The sequence below is a fragment of the Helicoverpa armigera genome, chromosome 24, assembly GCF_030705265.1.
Source record: "Helicoverpa armigera isolate CAAS_96S chromosome 24, ASM3070526v1, whole genome shotgun sequence".
NCBI lineage: Eukaryota > Metazoa > Arthropoda > Insecta > Lepidoptera > Noctuidae > Helicoverpa > Helicoverpa armigera.
In genome coordinates this window covers 7,255,058-7,274,939 of record NC_087143.1, presented here as the reverse complement: position 1 = coordinate 7,274,939, position 19,882 = coordinate 7,255,058, and the positions used below count along the sequence as shown (strand labels likewise).

Genomic DNA, 19,882 nt, shown 5'->3' with positions numbered 1-19,882 from the left:
CTACTTTCAGCAGTATCTTTCTCCTTGCTTAAAACCTTCATACTTCTTATAATATTGTGATGACTGCATTGAATGAGATTTTCTTACTTTAGTTATTTTTCTCCGATTTTTTAATTGAGTGAGACCGACAACATAAACATCTATTTTTCTTAAAAAAAACAGTTTACTATGAATTCCTATATATTGATTGTGATCATGTTTTTTTTCGCGTTTATCATCCTCCGAGCCTTTTTCCCAACTATGTTGGGGTCGGCTTCCAGTCTAACCGGATTCAGCTGAGTACCAGTGCTTTACAATAAGCGACTGCCTATCTGACCTCCTCAACCCAGTTACCCGGGCAACCCAATACCCCTTGGTTAGACTGGTGTCAGACTTACTGGCTTCTGACTACCCGTAACGACTGCCAAGGATGTTCAATGACAGCCGGGACCTACAGATTTTTTGGAGTTCAATATTCATAGTATTCACTTATTATGAGAAAAACGGACGTTTATGTTATCAGTAAATTGGCCTTTAGATCCATTATCCCCACAAATACTGAAACAAAGCGAGCAGCTATACAATACCTATAGATATCACAAATACACGAGTTGCGTGCATCGCATTATGTAGCCCAGGACTGCAACTGTGCCAACTCGTCGTCATCCTCTGTAATTTGACAGAAAGAAATATATTAAAATTAAATCTCTATTGAATTTTTCGTTGGTTTTGTTCAGTTTCTTGTTTGATAGTCCAGTTCGGACAGTGCAGACAAAGTCGAAAGGCTTTTTTTTCAATTTAACTATTTGATTACTATTGAATGAAAAGATTACTACTATGAAATCAACTCATCAAACTGCTTCAATTTACAAGGTTTGTAGCACAAAAGTTCGTAAGTGGTTACCATTCAACTAACTGATTACTACTATTCAATTAATAGATTATTCACCAGCCCGCTTCAACTAGAAGGGCTTGTGTATGCCGTACTCGATCTCGAATGTGATTACCATTCAACTAACTGATTACGACTATTAAACTAACTGATTACCATTTCAATTTAATGATTACTCACCAGCCTGCTTGGACTTGAATGGCCTGTGTTTGTCGTGGACGGTCTCAAACAAAAGTGATTACCATTCAATTAACAGATTACCAATTCAACTAATAGATTACTAACCTACCTGCTTCGACTTTTGTTTGTCAAGCACGATCTCAAAAGTAACCATTCAACTAACTGATTACGACTACTAAACTAATTGATTACAAATTAAACTAATAGATTACTGACCAGCCTGCTTGGACTTGCTGGGCTTGGGCTTGTCGTGCACGAGCTCGGAGGTGGGCACGTCGGGCAGTTTGTCCGTTGGTACGTTGATACCGAGCATTTCCTTGTCCAGATCCTCCTGTGAATGTAAGAATAGAGAATTGGTTTAGTTTAATGTAATAGACGTATAAGTTACACTATTTATAACTCAAGAACGAGCTACAAACTAGATGAGGAGATGGCTTAAAGTTATTTTAATATTTGACCCTTTATCAGGTTAGCAGGATCTTTTTTATCCCCATCTGGACATAGTAAGTATCTGCTTCGGGACAAGGGCGGAAATTAGTAGTTGTAGATAAGACTGCATTGTGTACAATATAAATTGTATACAAAGTTCAAAGGTTGTCAATTTATATTGTTAAAATAATCTCATTGCAATCATTCTTGTCGAACTTTATGGAGCCTCAAAACATTGTACAAATCACTCTAGAAACCTTCTGGACCTTTGCTCGGAATTTAATTCCCATCTACCATATTTACCGAGATCTTTACATATAAGCTAGGGAGTTTGTTCCACCACTTCTTCTTCCCAGCAAAAACACATAGGAAGTGGTGAAGAGCGGGTGTTTTGGGGGCTGTCTTTTGTACATTCGACCTTCAAAAAGATGCTGATTTTCAGCCTACATTTAAAAATTGACTTTTTATCTTTTTTCTTTAATTTTTCATTTAGGCCTTTACAAGCTCTTATGAATGTCAAAAACATAACTAAGTTCGATTGTAGTTGCCCATTCCAAAAGTAGCAGTAGTAGTCCTATGGAGAGGAACGGGCCAGAAACTCCATGGTTACTCTTTTTAAAAATTATATAGTATTACAGATTGCCGAAAATCGATCTCAGTCGTGCATTTGGAGAGGCCTATGTCCAGCAGTGGACTGCGATAGGCTGATGATGATGGTATTATGGTATTCTTTATCTTTTCCATACCTGTTCCAACTCCTCAAGCTCCTTCTCCAGTTCATCCTCGTCGATATCGTTGGGGAAGGCCACATTGTTGCTAATGGCGTCGGTGATCTCGCGGGAAATGTCGTGCTGTTCCGCTATGTCGTCCATTATGTCGTGTACTTTGTCGACGTCGCTGTAAGTTGAAGAGAGGAAATATTTTATTTATTTATTCTACATTACATCTACATACATTCATTTACCATTACAGGTTACCCCAATGCGATAAATGCGCCTTAATTACATATAAATTATTTATACTTAAAACTAATGTCTTTATCTACTATCTATAACTAATAATAACCAATAAATATAAATCAGAGTATTAGAAAAAAAAATGATATTTTATTGTTTAGTGTTCGTTAATAGCCGCATTAGTTTGTAAAATCTGTGTCGCGGCCATTAGTCCCCACCTCTAGATTTGTTATGTTTAGTTTTTAGGTCATCATCTGCCTAGACTATTCCTAAACTATTTTGGGGTTGGGTTCCAGTCTAACAGAGACAGCTATGTACCAAGTGTTTTAAATTGAGCAATAGCCTATTTGACCTTCTCAACCCAGTTACTCAGGCAACCCAATGTCTTGGTTAGACTGCGTACAACGACAACGACTGCTAAAGATACTCAAATGACAGCCGAAACACTGAGGAACTCTTCAATTCATAATGGTCACCAAACCACGGACCAACCACACCAAGCCTATGATTGGTGACCCACTTTCTGGCTATATTAATACTAATACGCGGCGGCTTTTTTATTAAACGTGAAAATTCGCATGATTAGTGGTTTTTCCTCTTTCACAAAAACTACCCGAAGGATTTTGATGTAATTTGGCAGTAATACAGTAATATCAGAATAGCATACAAGCTACTTTTTATCCATGTACAAGAAGCAAGTTTAAAAAAAAAGAAATACTAACATATCCTTATGCGCGAGCTTCATAGCATTAGCCGCATCGCGCATAGTGTTCAGCACTTGAGCGTTAGTGTTTGCACCTTCCAGCGCCTCCCTTTGCGCCTCGATCTGTGTGAGCGTACCATCGATCTGTGTCAGTTGTTTCTCGTAGCGCTTCTTGCGTTTTAGGGCTGCGATCGCCGCTGGAAAGAGAATGAGGATTTATTTAGTAGGTGTCAGAGATTTATGATAAATAGAGAGATTTGGGAAAAGATTGGGGACTGGATTTTCTGAGTGGTTTCGAAAACACTGGGTTTATGCCAATTTTGAGTGCACATATTAAAATCTTTTGAAACTGAAGAAATGTAAAGCTACTGTACTTTGAAGCTGGAGAAATATAAAGCTACTGCACTACACTAAATACCCTATGATAATTAAGAAATAAGCATGACATTACTATTGTTTCATGTTATTCTAATCAGTAGTCCAAAAGTAGGACAAACATCCTTACAAACTTTATTGTAAGTATTACATAGTGACTATGGGCTTCTAATCATTTACAGTCAACCCCAAAAGTAGCTACCTCAAGATATAAATTTTCAAAACCGGTGCATAATGTAAATGCCAAGTCAGCAGTCATTGACTTGTGGGTTTGAGTGTACCAGTGTTTATTGTACAAATATATGTTGTGTGATTAATGCTTGTGCACTATAATATGTCCTGCGCAGCTGGCTGATCTCCTTAAATGAGAACAGCCGCCGTGGCCGAAATTGGCCGTGGACATCATTATTATGTTGTAGGTATGGTTATTCTTTCTTATTCCTTGGCAACTTAAATCCATGTCCAAATCTAGATCCAGCATAGTAAGTAAAGGCCCAGTTAACAAGTTCTAGTTATCTCTTACAAATGACTACAATAATAAAGTGTATTAGTACAATGGCTAGTTAATGACAAGTCTAATAGATTATACATAGTTTGTAAGTAAGAATGAGGTCACCAACGAGATTGATATTGTAGTTTTGTGTAAAAAACTGTGTTTGTGACAGTTCATTGGTTCTTTGATGAATTTGTAAATATTTAAGGTACCTACTTTATAGCAAATTTTTTTTTGTACCAATTTTTGGAAACCGATGTTTCAATCACCAAGTAACTGTCAATCTGAAGAATATGTTTGACGTTCTGACAGCTTTAATTTAAAAAACATGTCAAATCACCATATTTGAACTCAGAAGTTAAGTAATGATTAAAAAATAGGCCCTGACTTAAATTATTTAAAATAAATTTAGTTCAGTAAATGGAATACTTTAAAGATATAAACCGAAAGAGTAGAGCTACAGAACTTCAACTATTGCTTTAATTCTAACAACCTTGCTTTAATGTATTTAATTTCACACAGGAATGTGATATTATTATAATAAGATATTTTATTTCTGTGATCAGTTCAGTAGAATAATAAGCTACTGATATTGAAATAAAGTATTATGGAATCTAAAACATTTTTATTGAGATTGAGAAAACAAAGTTAAACATCCTTTTGTGACTCATATAACAACAATTAACTTACACGTGATACATATCAGACTTTCAAAGGTACTTTGAATCAAAGAAAGGTATCAAAGAAAGTTATATTTTTGAACTTTCTATGTATAACTCGAGAATGGCAGACCTATTTGTCACTAAATCACTCACTGACAGAGCTGGTATAAGAATTATTTATGAAAATTCAAAGTAAATGAAAAATACACTAAAATTAACAAAGGATTTTGTATCAAAGAAATAAGTTATTTAGGATATTGTAGATCTATAGGGTGATGAAACCATTTCTGATTTCATCTTCAGGGTTTCATGAGGCAAAAAAAAACACTGAAAGAAACATAAATTGAACAGTTTTTGTTGATAATTTAATTTACTATGATTTAATTTACAAGTATTACCTAGGCTTTATTCTTTAATTATTATATAGAACAATCAGAAGCTACAAGCCTTGTAATATTAGGCCAGGATAAAACTCTCAATAGCAGATGACAATAGGATGTACCTACCAACGAAATATATAATTTGTCTAACAATTAATTGATAAACAAGGTCATATACCTACATGTCAACAAAGAATCGAGTCCGTGATTGCGAAAAATAATGCGTGCTACGAATGCTATAGTAGTTCGATGTAAACTTACCTCGCTTGTTCTTCGTGCCATTTTTCCTAGCTGTCTGTATTTCTAATTCGATTTTCTTTTCTAGAAACTCCTGTTTTTTAAGCAGCAACTCCTCGGTCTCACGTAATTTCTGAATCGCTTCATGTGTCGACGGACCCTTCTCCTCTTTCTTCCCGCCGAAGAGTTTACCAAGAAAACTCATTCTGATTGTCCTATTACCCTAATAAATGCTAAATAAACAACACGATGCAAAGATTATTCACTTATTACGCGTAAAAAGATGAAATTAATATTTCGATTCCGATTCTTTTACGGGAGTATGCGTCACCCAGGTGACAATCAAAGCATAACACTTGCCCAAAGTTATCTTTTCTAGCTTTCCTGAGACATCAATCGATATCAGAATTAAGTGAGAGTATAAAGAATTTCCTAAGGTTTTTTCATAATTAAATGATATTTCTATGCCCCCGTTATTTGCAGATCTTGTATCACAAATTAAAGTTATCGTTTTTGGGCCAAAAATATATCTTTTCTGATTAAGTTTCAAAACGCACCATGACACAAGCTGTTTAATGTCAAATTCTGTTTTTAACACATGATTGATCTTCATGATGCAATTACTATAAAAATTATTGTATGTGTAAATAATTTCAGTTTAAGTTACATTATGTTCAACAAATCATCATCAGTTTTTCTAGTAAATTACATAATTATATAGTTTCCTTCCCTTTAAGCAAAACGGTTTCGGTTTCAGAACGAAGCCACTTTGACATCAAATTGTTTTGATTGACGTTGACAGATTACTTCACTCACCGACTTCACGAAAAGTTGTATAGTTATATGTCAATGAAAAGTTGTCATTATTCATTCGGCAGCAGTCCACCTCATGTGAATAAAACAATAAATTCCTTTGAAAGTACTGCATAATTCGCACTATACCTGAATTAAAAACCTTAAGTTATCTTCAAAAATGGTTCGTGTAATAACTCAAGAAACATACGACGAGGTGGTGAAAGAAAACATTGACGAATTTGATATGACTCCGGACGAAGCTATAAAAGAGGCGATTGCCCAATTTGAGGCACAGGTAAGTTTCCTTAGAGCCTTTAGTTTATTTTTTGTACATGCAAATTTATATTTAGAACGGGTGTTTTATTTGTAAGTCTTTGATCATCGCCATTAAAATCGAGTTAGTCATGTCCTTAATTAATTCTATTGAGGTGATCTAATCATGGAATTATAAATCACGATGTCCTGTATATAGCTTTTCGTATGATACCTACATACATTTACTATCTTCTTAAAGCGGTTTCACCCGCCTCCCATGAGAAGTGCTTGATAAAACGCACCCTAATAAAATAACTGGCTATCTAACACTGAAAGATTTTTTTTAATCAGTCTATCAGTTGCAGAGATTAGTTTTGGCCATTCTTCAGCTTTATAATATTAGTCTAGATTAATTTATTCATCTTTTATTTCCAGGGTGTGGATCTTTCAAACATAATAAAGGATTTGGCTCTCGGATCGGGAGACAACCATTTGGTGTCAGAAACAATTTCAAAACTAAAGGACCTGTGTGCCACTAAGAAATATAATTCTGATGAAGTTTTAAAGGAATTGGATGTGTTGAAGGTAAGAATTACTCTAAAAATTTTGTACTAGCTGTTCTCTGTATTTTCAGGAGGTCAGATAGGAAGTCACTCCTTGTAAAGCACTGGTACTCATCTGCCCCAAAATACATTGGAAAAGGCTAGACAGATGATTTTTCAGAAGTTTCTAGGGGAACATCTAGCGCATGGATTCGAAAGTAGCCTATATGTTATTCTGAAGTTTCATCAAAATCTATTTGTCAGTTTTTGCGTGTAAGAGGAAAAAGTATCCAAACAGACAAACTTTTGCATTCGTGATCAGCAGGATATATTTTAAATGCAATAGTTCATTCTAGTAGATTTGATGACATAAAGAACTAAAATAGATAATGACTGCATCTTTTCCAGTGAATTTGTTATAGAAACCTATACCTATTACCTACTAATTATACAAAGTCTGACATTCAAGAAACATGACATTTTGAACCTAATAGCATAAGAAATAAGGATGAATAATGATTTTTTTAATATAACTTTTTTCTTAGAAAACCTGAACTTATCACATTTTTCCTGTTTATAATCATAGAAAGCTTTAACTACCTTTAACTCTATTTTTCCTGTTTATCATATAAGCTTTACCTACCTTTAACTTTCATCTTAATATAATACTTTTATGCTTTCAAAATACTTACATAATTTTTTTTTAATTTCCAGTCAGAATGTCAAAAAGACATCGCCCATAGAGTTCGAGCCGGCAAGGAGGGTGCATACAAAGTGCTGTTAGACCTCCTTTACTCGCAGCATAGCAAACTGTTTGAAGAGCTCGGAGACAGAGACACAAAATTCATGATAAGTGTGCTGGATGCATTGTCAGCACTGATGGAAATGCAGCCTGATTTGTTGGATGCTAAAGGTGTTGATTTGATTAAGAAGTGAGTATTTTGGCATATGAAAATCAAAAGTATTAAATATAACTGTACATATTAGCACCAATTATACTTACATTTACTATACAGCTATATAGAAAAAAAATTACAGCTTGACTTGTGCCACCTCTAGGAATAAAAATTGATTCAACACTTACCTACTTTTCTTTTGTAACTTTCACAAAAAAGCAAGCTGAGCTTAGAAGTTTTTCAACAACCAATGTAGTTTCTATAATCAGGGATATTACTGAACGTGTGGACAAACTGCTTTGAGTGTGAGCCTTACCACTCCATCATAAAAATTCTGTATTAAACTAACATTAACGTTTCAGTATTCTAGATAACGTAGAAAACGAAGACATAATAATAGCGACACTGAAATGGACCACAAATTGCTGTATCAAACACGAGATGAACCGACAGAAACTTTTTGCTAAGAATATTGCTGAAAACCTTAAACTTTTGCTTAAAGTTACCGGGAATACTAAAGTAAGTATAAAAAATAATTTATGTATGAAGGGAAATCAAATAAAAACTATTTTTCTATAGAAAAATAAAAAATATCTTCATACTGGCAGTTTCCTATAGCTTCACTCAATCCATAGGGCGCCCACACAAATCTGCGATGCGATGCGATGCTATTTTGTTCGGCAGCGCGTTTGGTAGGGTAACCATACTTTCAAGTATATCGTTTATGTATGTTTGTACTAAAGGCCTGCCTCGTTGTTCTCGGGTTTGATTCAGGCCGAAATCGCTTTGTGGGCTTTAATAAACTTTTTCTAAGCAGCCCGGGGTTTTAAACCACGTAAATGTTTGTCCTGTGCCTGATGCAACTTTTCTAAGTTTGTATGTACTTTCTAAGTATATCTTGGACACCAATGGCTGATAAAAAGGTGAAGGAAAACATCTTGAGGAAACCTAGACTATATAGTCTGATATCGCCAACCCGCATTGAGCAAGCGTGGTGATTAACGCTCGATTTTTCTCCGTGTAAGAGGAGGCCTGTGCAAAGCAGTGGGACGATAAAAAGGCTGTAAAAGTAACTGATCTCTCTCCGATCGTGTCAGATTGCAGTCCGTGAGTTAACATAAAGTGCACCTATGTCTGTGCGAGTTCGTGTGCACTATAATATATGATGTCTCCATAAACAACTACAGTCAGATGTACTCAGAAATGGGGCTAATAGCAGCACAGATTTTTTTATTGTTTCGTTTATCTTGTTTTCAGCTTCTAAGTGAAACACTGCAAGTAATAAGAAAGTTAACACTGGATGATGATGTTAGGGTAGAGTTTGGTAAAGCACATGATCACGCTAAGGAGTTGGGCGCTCAAATGTTGGAGCCACTTACTAATTTGTTGAAAGGTACGTTTTAGTAGGACTATTATTTTATGCTAACGGTTTCACCGGGTGCCGAAAGAAGAAGTACTCCGCGCACCTCGATAAAAACTAGCCTATGTCTTTCCTCAATCAATTCATCATTTTAGAGTTAGATAGCTCATCTGGATCTAAAATATTTTTTTCCTGAAGAACGTTGCTAAGAATAGCGCTTTCAAGCAAACAAATAAAATCTTCAGTTTAATATTATTAATATGAATGAATTTGAACAATTTTTTTGAATTGAAGTTATAATTTTGCTCAAAAGCCATAATTTAATTTCCGATGCCGTAAAAGAACTTTTTTATGGATACCTACAAAAATTCAGATTTCATTTCTTTTGAGGATATTTAAAATTACAAATATGTACGTTCTTTTCTACAGAAAACACAAAACCCCCGCTAGTATCAGAACTAATGTTAACAATAGCCAGTCTGTTGGTCCGCCACGAGCTATGTAAGATGGTGAGCGATTGCGGCGTCTCAGTACTCTTCACTATTCTCGCCGATAACTACGATAATGTGGGCGTTGTACAACAGGCTGATAAATTGTAAGTAATTTTTACATAAAAATTTTACTATTAAGTGACCTTGAGTTTTGACCTTGACCTTCGGTGAAGGTCGTAGTGCAATTTGCATCTACTTGCTTCAAAATTCGGGTAGAACAGCAGTTATTGTCTAGTAATAAAAATGAGCTATGTAAGTCCGTCCGAACGACTTTCTCGCTGAATCTGCTCAACCGATTTAGACGAAACGAAACTAGATAGTCTTCATCCTGAGAAAGAACAAAGGTTTATTTTTATCTGCTTTTTATGTTGATTTATGGACTGGATTAGAAGTTAAACACCATTTAGCAACTATATTTTAATAAGCATTTGTGCAAAAACATTTTAAACCGGCGTGTAAATTAAATATTGTGTGCTTTGTCCCAATGTCATGTGTTTATTTTTAAGAGTGATCACTAATTTATAGACCTTTAAAACCCACACATTTTCTCAGCAGACTGAAAGTGCGATCTCAAAAACAGACACCTATCGTTGTCCAAAAACAGTGTCTTTTTCTTTACGATAATCTCATTCTCTAACAAAGACCTTTCGTGTATCAACTCCGCCCTTAATTTCTCTGTCTCTATCGATCTCTTTTGCAACAAACTCATACTATCATTTAAATCTCTTACTTCTTCTATTAAGGCCACTAACGAACCTTCTCTACAATTCTCAACATTTGGCCTACAATTCTTCGTGTTCAGCCTTGTTTGTGCTACTTGTATTCTCTGCGAAACCTTCAACATTTCTTCATGTAGCATTTCCAAAATATTCTCCGTCTCCACAATCTTTTCCAAGGTCAATTTCAACTGGTTTTCTAACTCGGTTTTTACTTGTTCAGTCCTTGCGATGCGTTCGCTCAATGATTTGTTGACCTTAATATCTTGGGAGCGAAGATCGCGAGAAGTGTTTATGAGAACTGCGTCGACTTTAGCTCTTAAAGCCTTAGATTTGTCGATGGTGACCTTGAATTCGTTTAAGGCGTTTATCGTGTGCTGTTCCCATGATGGCACGTTGGATTGACCTTGAAAGAAACATTATTTCGATTATTGTAACGGTTGTCCGAGTTCCTGGATTGAGGAGGTCAGATAGGTAGTCACTAGAAAAATGGTTGGTACTCATATAAATTTGGTTAGACTGGAAGCCGACCCCAACATAGTTGGGAAAAAGTCTAGGCAGATGGTGATGTGAGTGTCAATGATTCCCAGACATACTTAAACAAAGTGTGTCTAGATTTGATATGACATGATTGTAAAAGTCAAGATAAGCAGGAAGTCTTATTAAATTATTTTTTAAGCAACATGGCTAAAAAAAATGCTATTTATATTAAATTCCATGACTGGTTACAGACTAGTGTGGTCTTGGATTTTCAAAAAACTCTTACCTTCAGAAAGCCTAGTAGCACCAGCCGAATCCTTAACATTTACAGCTTTCGTTTCCAAATAAGCGTTCTGACTCTCATACTTAAAAGCCAAGAATTTATCACTCCAATCCCTCTCCAACCACGTTTTCGAAGCCACATTCATATCCAGTTGATACTCAACATCCCTTAACAGATCTCTATGAAGTCTTTTCACATTTTCTATCAAAGCCGACTCCGTAAACAGATCTTCTTGTGGCTCATCATATATCAGATCTGACTGCATTCTATTCCTTCTCAAATCTAGACATTCCTCAGTTATATATTCAGGTATTTTCAAAGTGTCCATAGCATTTTTTAGTTGCTGTCTTTGAGTTTCTAGAACATTAATTTCAGCATCCATATCTCTGATAGCTCTTTCTAATTCTGCCTTCCAATAGTTTATATGTCTGGATCTATGTTTCAATTGGTCGGTGCTATCACTAAAATCTTCGCAAGAAGTCTGGTTGACCTTAATAATACTGTTCTTGGTGATTGCAGTGTTTTTATCAGTGGTTCTGATGATGTCTCCTTTTAAGACTTTTTGGTTATGTTCGTGCCAGACTTTGATTGTAGATAAGGCGTTGTTTCGATCGCCGAAGGATAGGTAGTCGCCTTTTTCTGCTGTTGTCATTTTGAGGATCCTTTTCTCAAGATTTTATTTTTAAATTAGATTCAGATTTTTTTTATTTTTTGGTTTGATAGTACAATAGTCTGATTTGGACGATATTAGATTCTTCTTGAGCGATAAGTTGTTTCTTGTGTTGTCATCGTCTTCCGAAATTGTTCAGTAGAATGACGATTTTCTTTTAGGGATTTTATTGAGTAAACTGGTTGTTGTTGTCATGGCAATAAATAGGTTGTTGTTATGGGGATGACCTATTTAATTTGGTGGATGGGGAGTAAAAGTGGGTCTAATTTATTTGTGTTTCGTCGACACGCGATTTAATGCAATAATGAAAAAAAAAAACGTTTAAAATCCAACCTATTTCATCATGTTGAATGTCTAACATGGGACTTTCTTTGTTGACTAATCCCAGTTTAATATAAGACGGTTTCCTCGTTGGAGGCACAGTTCTCAACTGTCAATAAATCCTCACAAAAATCTGTTAAAGGCTGGTTAAGCCGATCGCAAGATTATTAAAAAAAAAATCTAACTTGAATAAGTACTTGCCTATCTCTAATTACAATATTGCTAACTATTAAATATTTACTTTTATTTGATATCCAAATCTCTGATTTTTATTTTATTTTATTTTATTTGGGAAAACAAACAATTGTACATCAAATCTTACAAATACAAAATTACTACAGTTAAAATATAAATGTACAATCAACAACGTTTCCACATATTACTACTAACTTAACACTAACACTACACTAACATAGCACATTACAAAGTTACGGAGAAAAGAAAAGAAAAGATAAATTATAATTTTAATGAATTTAAAGATGAAAACAATATAAACCGAGCCTAATCCAAACTGAGGTTACTGATTACTATTTGTAAATGTATTTGTTACAGAATTACTGCTTTAGCGGGACATGATGACGTCAAGCGAGATCTGGTCAAGAGCGGTATCGTGCCAATCACGGTGTTGATTCTAAACAGGCATGCGGTGAGTTCAAAACATTAAAAAATATGTATTTGGATATATGCTATGCTGTATTTAGACGTATTAGAAGTCTTGTTATGAACTTTGACCAGAAAATTTCTTCTCTTGTATAGTATATAGATTTGCAGTTTACCTTTCAGTTGCATTGTATAATAGGGTGGAGCGAAAATGTATGGAGCAAAAAAAAAATCGTTTTTTCTCAACGGAATAGGGATGAAAAGTTGTCTTATAATATTCAAAACAAGTGTACAAAATTTGACTTACCAGTCGCAATATTTTGAGGTGCCCCAGAGGAGATGAACATAAAAAATATAAAAAAATCCAATTTTTCTATTTATTGCAAAAATTAAACATTAAAAAAGCAAACTTAAATATCAAACTGATTTTTCGTATTAAAAGTAGGCATTCGTTTACGCGAAAGCAGTCTCGCTCTAATGAAACCGTCTCTTTTATTATCTCCACAAACTGCATTTGATGCTTCTGTCACCAACTTGATGCAGCGCTCTACTGCTTGAGTGTGACATGGAAAATCAATAATCTGACACATACTGAGACCGTTCTTGACCACATTTTTCAAGCTTTCAATAATGCCTACATCTTTTAAGACAGAAGAAGCTATAATAACAGCGGCTCTATGCGAAACTCCAGTACGATCGCATGCAAGAGCTAATGAGGTTAAATTCAATCGTTTTATTTTTATTAGGTGGCGAAGCTTTATGTTTTACCTGTTCTGGGTTTTTATACTGAGGACTAGTAGATGGCACAAGCAAACTATCGCATGAGCTGCTGCTTTCTGTTACCAAATCATCAGTCAATGAACGAGAACAACAAGGTTTATCAAAATAGTTTACCTCTCTACTGCGATATAAAGCTTTTTCTTTTCTTTCTTGCTTTTTTTTATTTTTGCCGCTGTAGCCACATCGACACCGCCTATTATCATTTTTCTGGTCGTTCTTTGATCCAATAAAAAAACAACTTCCTCCTTGGGAATGCGACATTCTTTAGGACAGTTACAATCCGATATAACTTTGCATTTGCAGCTACAAATATCAAAGAAATGAAAGAAATGAAAAGTCTGATATGAATTTATTATTTTTTTCTTGGTATTTAATGTCCGTTTGACGGCCTCGATATGGTTTCATTAAGCATCTGTATTTGTCATGATAAACGCGAATCAATTGTAGGATTCTTTTGAAACTTACAGTTGGCAGCGACGATTTTTGCCATATTTATAAAACTTCTTGAGCCAGCCTTTCAGATATTTCATGAACTGTTGGCTCTTTTGTTGCTATATCAGGCTTCAATTCATTTTTGATAAATAAATAATATTTCATAATGTCGTTGTAAGTTGGTAACTGGGAAACAGGCAACTTTTCTGGCAAACCAGAGGCAGGACAGCTTGACATTTGTCGTGTTTTAACTTGCAACATATTTCTGTAATTAAGACAAAGAATACTTTTAATAGTACTACGGTTATAACCGAAACTGCAAGTTTTGAATGTGAAAAATATTACTTACAATATATGTATTTGTTCCCAGCCGTCAGATTCGATGTGTCAAGTACCTAAGTGCACGACAAACAAGTGAGCTCGTGTACGCGCGCGAGTTGGCTAATGCCATTTCTTTGATGAGAGGGAACCTACCGATCAGAACAAACACGTTTCCAGTTCAATCTTGTTTAGTTTACACTAATAAAGCATCGCTAAGAATATAATTCCGAGTTTATACAATGTTTGCGATTTTATGGAATTTGCGCAAATTTTCAAAACTTTACGATGATGGGGGCACCTCTAAACTTGACGTAAACAAACTGAGCTTTCTCGTATTTAGTAATGACCTAAAATAGCAACTTTATACAGGTATGCCGAAGCAAAAATTCAAAAAAAATAAAATCGCTCCACCCTATTGTATAACTTTGTCAACCTACTATATTTATGTAATAGAATGTTTTTGAACATATTACTTTTGAAAGAGTGTCTATCTATAGAGTTTCTTGCCGACTGAGACTAACGTTTTGAAACCGTGAACCTGCAAAGTTGTTGCCTGTTTTTCTAGTGTATTTTTAACTATTAATTGATTTGTCCTTCATCTATGTTATTTTCTGCCCATTGCAGAACAACGCTACAGCGACATCGCTAACACTAAAGTGTATAGCGGCGCTGTGCCTGCGCGAGGCGCCGCACTCGCAGCAGTTCGTGGACGCCGCCGCGCCGCAAGCTATCCTGCAGTGTATGAAGCTACATCCCGATAGCGCTGCTGTACAGGTAGGATACTTACACAATACAGCGACATCGCTAACACTAAGAGCTCTGCCCCATTAAGACGCCATGGTGACGTCGCCAGCGCAGTTCTGGCTACTTCTGGCATCCGAAGGTCCCCAAGTTGAGTGGCCATGGCGTCTCGACAGTCAGTTCGTACAAGCAACGTTCGCTCGCTGACTGGCGACCACACTGGCGACTGAGTGCGGTGCACTTTACCGTGTAGGTACATAATAGTGGTATGAGTGGCTACGTCGAGTAGCCAGAAGCCACGAGAACTATAGTTCGTGGCCACGCTTCCAGTTTGGCGACGTTGCCAAACCGTCGCCAAGTGAGTTAGGTACAAAACATTTCAATATTAATTGCTTGGATACGTAGCCAGCGACGTCGCCATGGCGTCTTGATGAGGCAGAGCTCTTAAGTGTATAGCGGCGCTGTGCCTGCGCGAGCGCTGCTGTACAGGTAGGGTACTTCACATTAACGCTAGCACGGCCAAAGCCTGCCGGTGCTGCGGGATTGTTCGAAAGAGTTACCGCGGCCCTGGTACATAAAAGTGTTACGTCACTTCTCGTCACAAACTCCCAACTCCAACCTTGAATGCCTTGTATCCACGTAAAATGTTAATATTTGTATTAAAAATTTTACCTAGAAATGACGTAACACAAAATTAAAACGTGTTGTATGTTCGTTGCTATTGGTCTGTGAGAGAGAAGAAAAAATACGTGTCCATTATTTTAGGGTTATCTAAAAGATTGACTAATTACTTTTTCACTGACACGCTTATTAGCCGGGATGTCGTTTGGAGACAAAAATTATGTATTGCCAGGTTTCATTAAAATCCATTCAGGATAGACTATATTAACACACCTAAGTCCATATTTCGCAGTTTTGCAAATTTCTTTATATTTATGTTTTGTTCACAGAAAAACGCCTGCTGGGCTATCCGCAACATGGTAGCGAGATGTAAAGAACACAACGCGAAATTTCACGAGCTGGGAGTCGAACCTCTACTCAACAGTGCTTACGAGAAGTTTGGAGACGACTTCGGCTTTGACATAAAGTCGGCTTTAAGAGACTTGGAATGCGATGTCAAGTTGGACGAACAGTGGACCGGCAAAGGAGTGCAGTTGGAATATTGATAGAGTAGCATTTGGTTCGGGAGAAAATTCTGGAAGGATTTTTCGCGAGCATATCCTTACTAATATTATAAATGCGAGAGAAAGAGTAGGTACCCGCACACTAAAACTTAACAGTCCGTCGAAACTCGACCCGATGGTTGAAAAAAAAATATTTCAAGAAATAGATTTTAGTCGGTTTGATACCGGCTTAATACCTAGGTCATAGGTATTATCTTAATACTGATTTCTGAGCCCTAACTGTCGGCCGACCAAAAATCTGTAGTTTGCGGATACTTCATATTACTATCTAACTCACGAGAAAACTGCTGGAGTGATGTAAATAAAATTTGGTAGTCTGAGGTCTACTTTTTACCCGATTACGGGAATTGAATCCCTCGGAACCTAGCTTCTATACACATACCACAACATGCCTTATTTAGAAGCTAGTTTTATAATTATGCGTTAAAGAAAATTGAATTGTTTATTCCAATGAAAAGTGAATTATGTTTTTTGAAAGTCAAGTTCGTGTAACTATTGGGTAAAATTGGCGATTATTTTGTTTTTCTATACATTCCCGAATTATTTAATAGCTTTTGTCATTTGTATATTTTTAAACAGTTTAATAACCAGGTATTATTGTACTAAAGTAAATTGTATTTAGGTTGTGATAGATTTGTATTTTTTGTATTTCTAACGCCATTAACACACAGAGCTTCAAAATAAAACAGCTAATTATTAAAAAATAATTATTTATTATTACGATAACATTATCACTGAAATACGCAATGTATTTGGATACTGAATAAAAAACTTAATTATCGTATAAAAGTGACTTATTGTTTAAATTCCTGCATTATATGTTTTTTATTGTGTATCATCATCAATTATGATTTGAGTAAAAATGTATTTGCATTCGATACAAATAGCGCAATTACACATTACGACGAGACTCCACCAAAGCAGAGCGAAAAATTATTTGAACAACACATAGAGCTAAGTTATGTAATCATCTCATCGGCCTGCTTTTTAAGCAGAGAAATTATATGGGTTATTTAAACAAATCTGGTCCGCTTTCTTGGAATCTAGTCCTTACACACTGCGCATTGACGGAATTTTCATCAGAATGTAGTTGATAAAGGCAAAATAATATCACTGCGGCGTGCCGCGTAATGTGTAAACGCCATTATATTAAAATCTCAAACACAAAAAATACAGAATTCCTATGATATATATCCATTGTGACGTACAAAGAGACAATCAGATACAAAAATAACTATACACTAACATTTCAATGCCCAGTTTCACCGACAAAATAAACGTCAGTTTTTCTTAAAATAAAATTTAAGGCGCTGACAGCACCCAAATTGGCTTCATCATCCTCTGAGCCTTTTTCCCAACTATGTTGGGGTCGGTTTCCAGTCTAACCGGATTCAGCTGAGTACCAGTGCTATACAAGAAGCACCCAAATTGGCTTGTCTCAAACAATTTTTTGGCAAAATCTACAGTTTCTGACGGCAAAAAAATATGTATTAATCTTGAATATATTTCTGAGAACCCTATTAATTTCAAAACACGTTTTCGAAAAGTTTTCTCGATACAAAGAAATGTAAACTTACCTCTTAAAATGATCTTCCAACAAAAATATCTGTATTACTTATCAACGTACATTGATAAAATTTGTAACCTTAACGAGTCCATATGTAAATACAGAACTTGGTTGATTTTTATTTTTGACTACTCAACTTATTTTAAAGCTATTTATTTATATCCCGTCATCAGGCTTCTTTCGTATGTATTTTGTTCTGGGTGCTGTCAGCCTCTTGAGAATTGAATGTGAAAATTCATATAAACAGTTGTTTTATAAAAACTGACGTATATATTGTCGCTGAACTTGGGCTTGGCTTAAAACTATAAACGAATACTCAACACAGCTTGATTATCACTTACATTTTCTTTGATCATACATTAAATGTATTAATACATAACATTAATATAGATTTAAAATTAAGATACGTATAAAAGACATTTAGACGACATTTAAAAAAGTAAAGATCACGCCAAACTTCATGGCGGCTTGTGACTAACTTCAGAGCACAGGTTCGTACATACCACTTGACCTCTATATTTACCACTGGACCGTCTGTTTTCAACGTGCTTTTGTGCCCGTTTGATAATCGCCATTTTGGCGCTGTTAGATGTAGCGAGTGTTCGTGGTACTAACATTATTTTACAGTGAACCAATGAACAAACACTTCTCTCACAGCCATTTGAAATTATACGTCAAAATTAGTTCTGTGGACAGAACGATATTGGCGCTTCAAATGGGCACAAAAAAATTGCTGTCAAACGTACGGAACAGCCGGTCCAGTGGTAAATATACAGGTCAGTGATACATACCTTAAAATGGTTTAGTACCATAGACTTACGCAATTTTACAAGACGCCATGAAGTTAGGCACCACACAAGAATTATGACACAAACATCAATTAAAATTATTCGTATTTCATGAAAACTGAGTTTTCACGTTTTAAAAAACATGAAAAAATAACCTACATTTCTTTCAAATGCAAGATAAGGACTTGTTCACTATGTGTTTATTCTTTATCTTTAAAAAATGCTATGTTATGTTACTAGGAAGTATATCATTATCATCATCAGCCTATCGCAGTTCACTGCTGGACATAGGCCTCTCCAAGTGCACGCCACTGAGATCGATTTTATTGGAAGTATATATTGTATTGAATATAAAAACTATTGACTACTTTGTACTATTATTTTGGTGGTTTCAGATTTTAATATTAATTAATTATTGTATTAACATTACGCGATTTCGTGTCTGACATACAAATATAGACATTTTCAACTCACAAGCAATAATATGTACTCACTAAGGATCAGTTTGTACCATTTAACTTTACTGTAACCAAACCATAACCAGTCGTTAACTTACCAGCGATTCGACAACTGAAAATGGCTCGGTTATCGTAACAGTTAAAGGGTGCAACATTCATCAGCTATTTACACCTATTGCATTGATTGGAAGCCACAATATCACAAAATATTTTAGGTCTCATTTCATATTTTTACGCGTACAGAAAACTTTTAGACACAAAACACGTAACTCAAAACGACATAAGTACAAGATAAACATTCAGTCCGGTCAATTTAGACATAAAAATAATGGTCAAATAACAATAATTCCCGGAAATCGAAATATTGGTGGAGAGCTTGAATTTACCATTTCCAAAAAAGTTCTGAAAGTCCCCATCGATCCCATAATGTGTGCTTCAAAAGTTATTCAGAGTCAAACATCAAAATCTAAATGTATTTTGAATTTCTTTCGAAAACGGTAAGTTTTATCATATTATTTCAAATGTCTATATTGACCGGACTCATTAAAAACGACTATACAACATAGAAAAAAGCAAATAAACATAGGTGTCACGCCATCCTATACTGTCGCGCGTTTTGTAAGAACGAGTCATAATTCCATTTGTTATAACGCATTATCTTCTGTCCGTTCATAATTGTGTGGATCATTATTTTTGAGTTGTACTCCAAGTTTGTTAGAAGCTGTAAAAGAAAGAAATGTTTAACAAGTCGTTATTTGTACGCTCGCAATGTATCTCTTTACAAATCGACTCCATCCAAGAGTTGGATGTAAGAGTGCTTTGCGATAAGACCGCCTTTTGTCCTCACGCATATTTGTCTTTTGAATGCAGACATGCACGCGTTTTGTTGTTTCTATAAGGTCCTATAAGAAATCTA

At 35.5% G+C, this 19,882-nt stretch overlaps 3 protein-coding genes and 1 long non-coding RNA gene across 4 annotated transcripts in view; 1 reads left to right on the top strand and 3 right to left on the bottom strand.

Annotated features, from left to right (window-relative positions):
* Window positions 1-464: 464 nt before the first annotated feature.
* On the bottom strand, window positions 465-5,631 carry Shrb (shrub). Its single transcript, XM_021327279.3, has 5 exons — window positions 5,311-5,631; window positions 3,159-3,336; window positions 2,227-2,377; window positions 1,268-1,382; window positions 465-648 (listed from the first exon to the last, which is right to left on the bottom strand). Exons 1-5 carry the CDS (start codon window positions 5,489-5,491, stop codon window positions 605-607), a joined length of 669 nt encoding a protein of 222 aa, XP_021182954.1. The 5' UTR covers window positions 5,492-5,631; the 3' UTR covers window positions 465-604.
* Window positions 5,632-6,122: 491 nt separating this feature from the next.
* LOC110371175 (armadillo repeat-containing protein 6 homolog) lies at window positions 6,123-16,942 on the top strand. Its single transcript, XM_064041087.1, has 9 exons — window positions 6,123-6,376; window positions 6,772-6,921; window positions 7,593-7,810; window positions 8,137-8,293; window positions 9,032-9,167; window positions 9,564-9,729; window positions 12,648-12,741; window positions 14,853-15,002; window positions 15,920-16,942. The coding sequence occupies exons 1-9, from the start codon at window positions 6,260-6,262 to the stop codon at window positions 16,133-16,135; spliced, it is 1,404 nt and encodes a 467-aa protein (XP_063897157.1). The 5' UTR covers window positions 6,123-6,259; the 3' UTR covers window positions 16,136-16,942.
* LOC135118619 (uncharacterized) lies at window positions 13,823-14,652 on the bottom strand. Its single transcript, XR_010277689.1, has 2 exons — window positions 14,257-14,652; window positions 13,823-14,172 (listed from the first exon to the last, which is right to left on the bottom strand). It is a non-coding gene; the product is annotated as an uncharacterized LOC135118619 (long non-coding RNA).
* Window positions 16,847-19,882, bottom strand: part of LOC110371161 (structural maintenance of chromosomes protein 5) — a 24,589-nt gene continuing 21,553 nt past the window's right edge. Inside the window, exon 20 of the mRNA XM_049850128.2 lies at window positions 16,847-19,687. Coding sequence (XP_049706085.2) covers window positions 19,556-19,687 — 132 coding nt within the window. The 3' untranslated portion in view covers window positions 16,847-19,555. The remainder of the gene's footprint in view (window positions 19,688-19,882) is intronic.

Bases quoted from the DNA above. Each gene is read 5' to 3' on its own strand.
- Shrb (XM_021327279.3), bottom strand. From the start codon at position 5,491: ATGAGTTTTCTTGGTAAACTCTTCGGCGGGAAGAAAGAGGAGAAGGGT. The intron at 1,383-2,226 runs GTATGGAAAAGA...TTACATTCACAG, and splicing joins AGCTTGAGGAGTTGGAACAG to GAGGATCTGGACAAGGAAAT. The intron at 649-1,267 runs GTCAGTAATCTA...GTCAAATTACAG, and splicing joins CAGCAAGTCCAAGCAGGCTG to AGGATGACGACGAGTTGGCA.
- LOC110371175 (XM_064041087.1), top strand. From the start codon at position 6,260: ATGGTTCGTGTAATAACTCAAGAAACATACGACGAGGTGGTGAAAGAA. The intron at 7,811-8,136 runs GTGAGTATTTTG...TTAACGTTTCAG, and splicing joins GGTGTTGATTTGATTAAGAA to TATTCTAGATAACGTAGAAA. The intron at 8,294-9,031 runs GTAAGTATAAAA...TCTTGTTTTCAG, and splicing joins AAGTTACCGGGAATACTAAA to CTTCTAAGTGAAACACTGCA.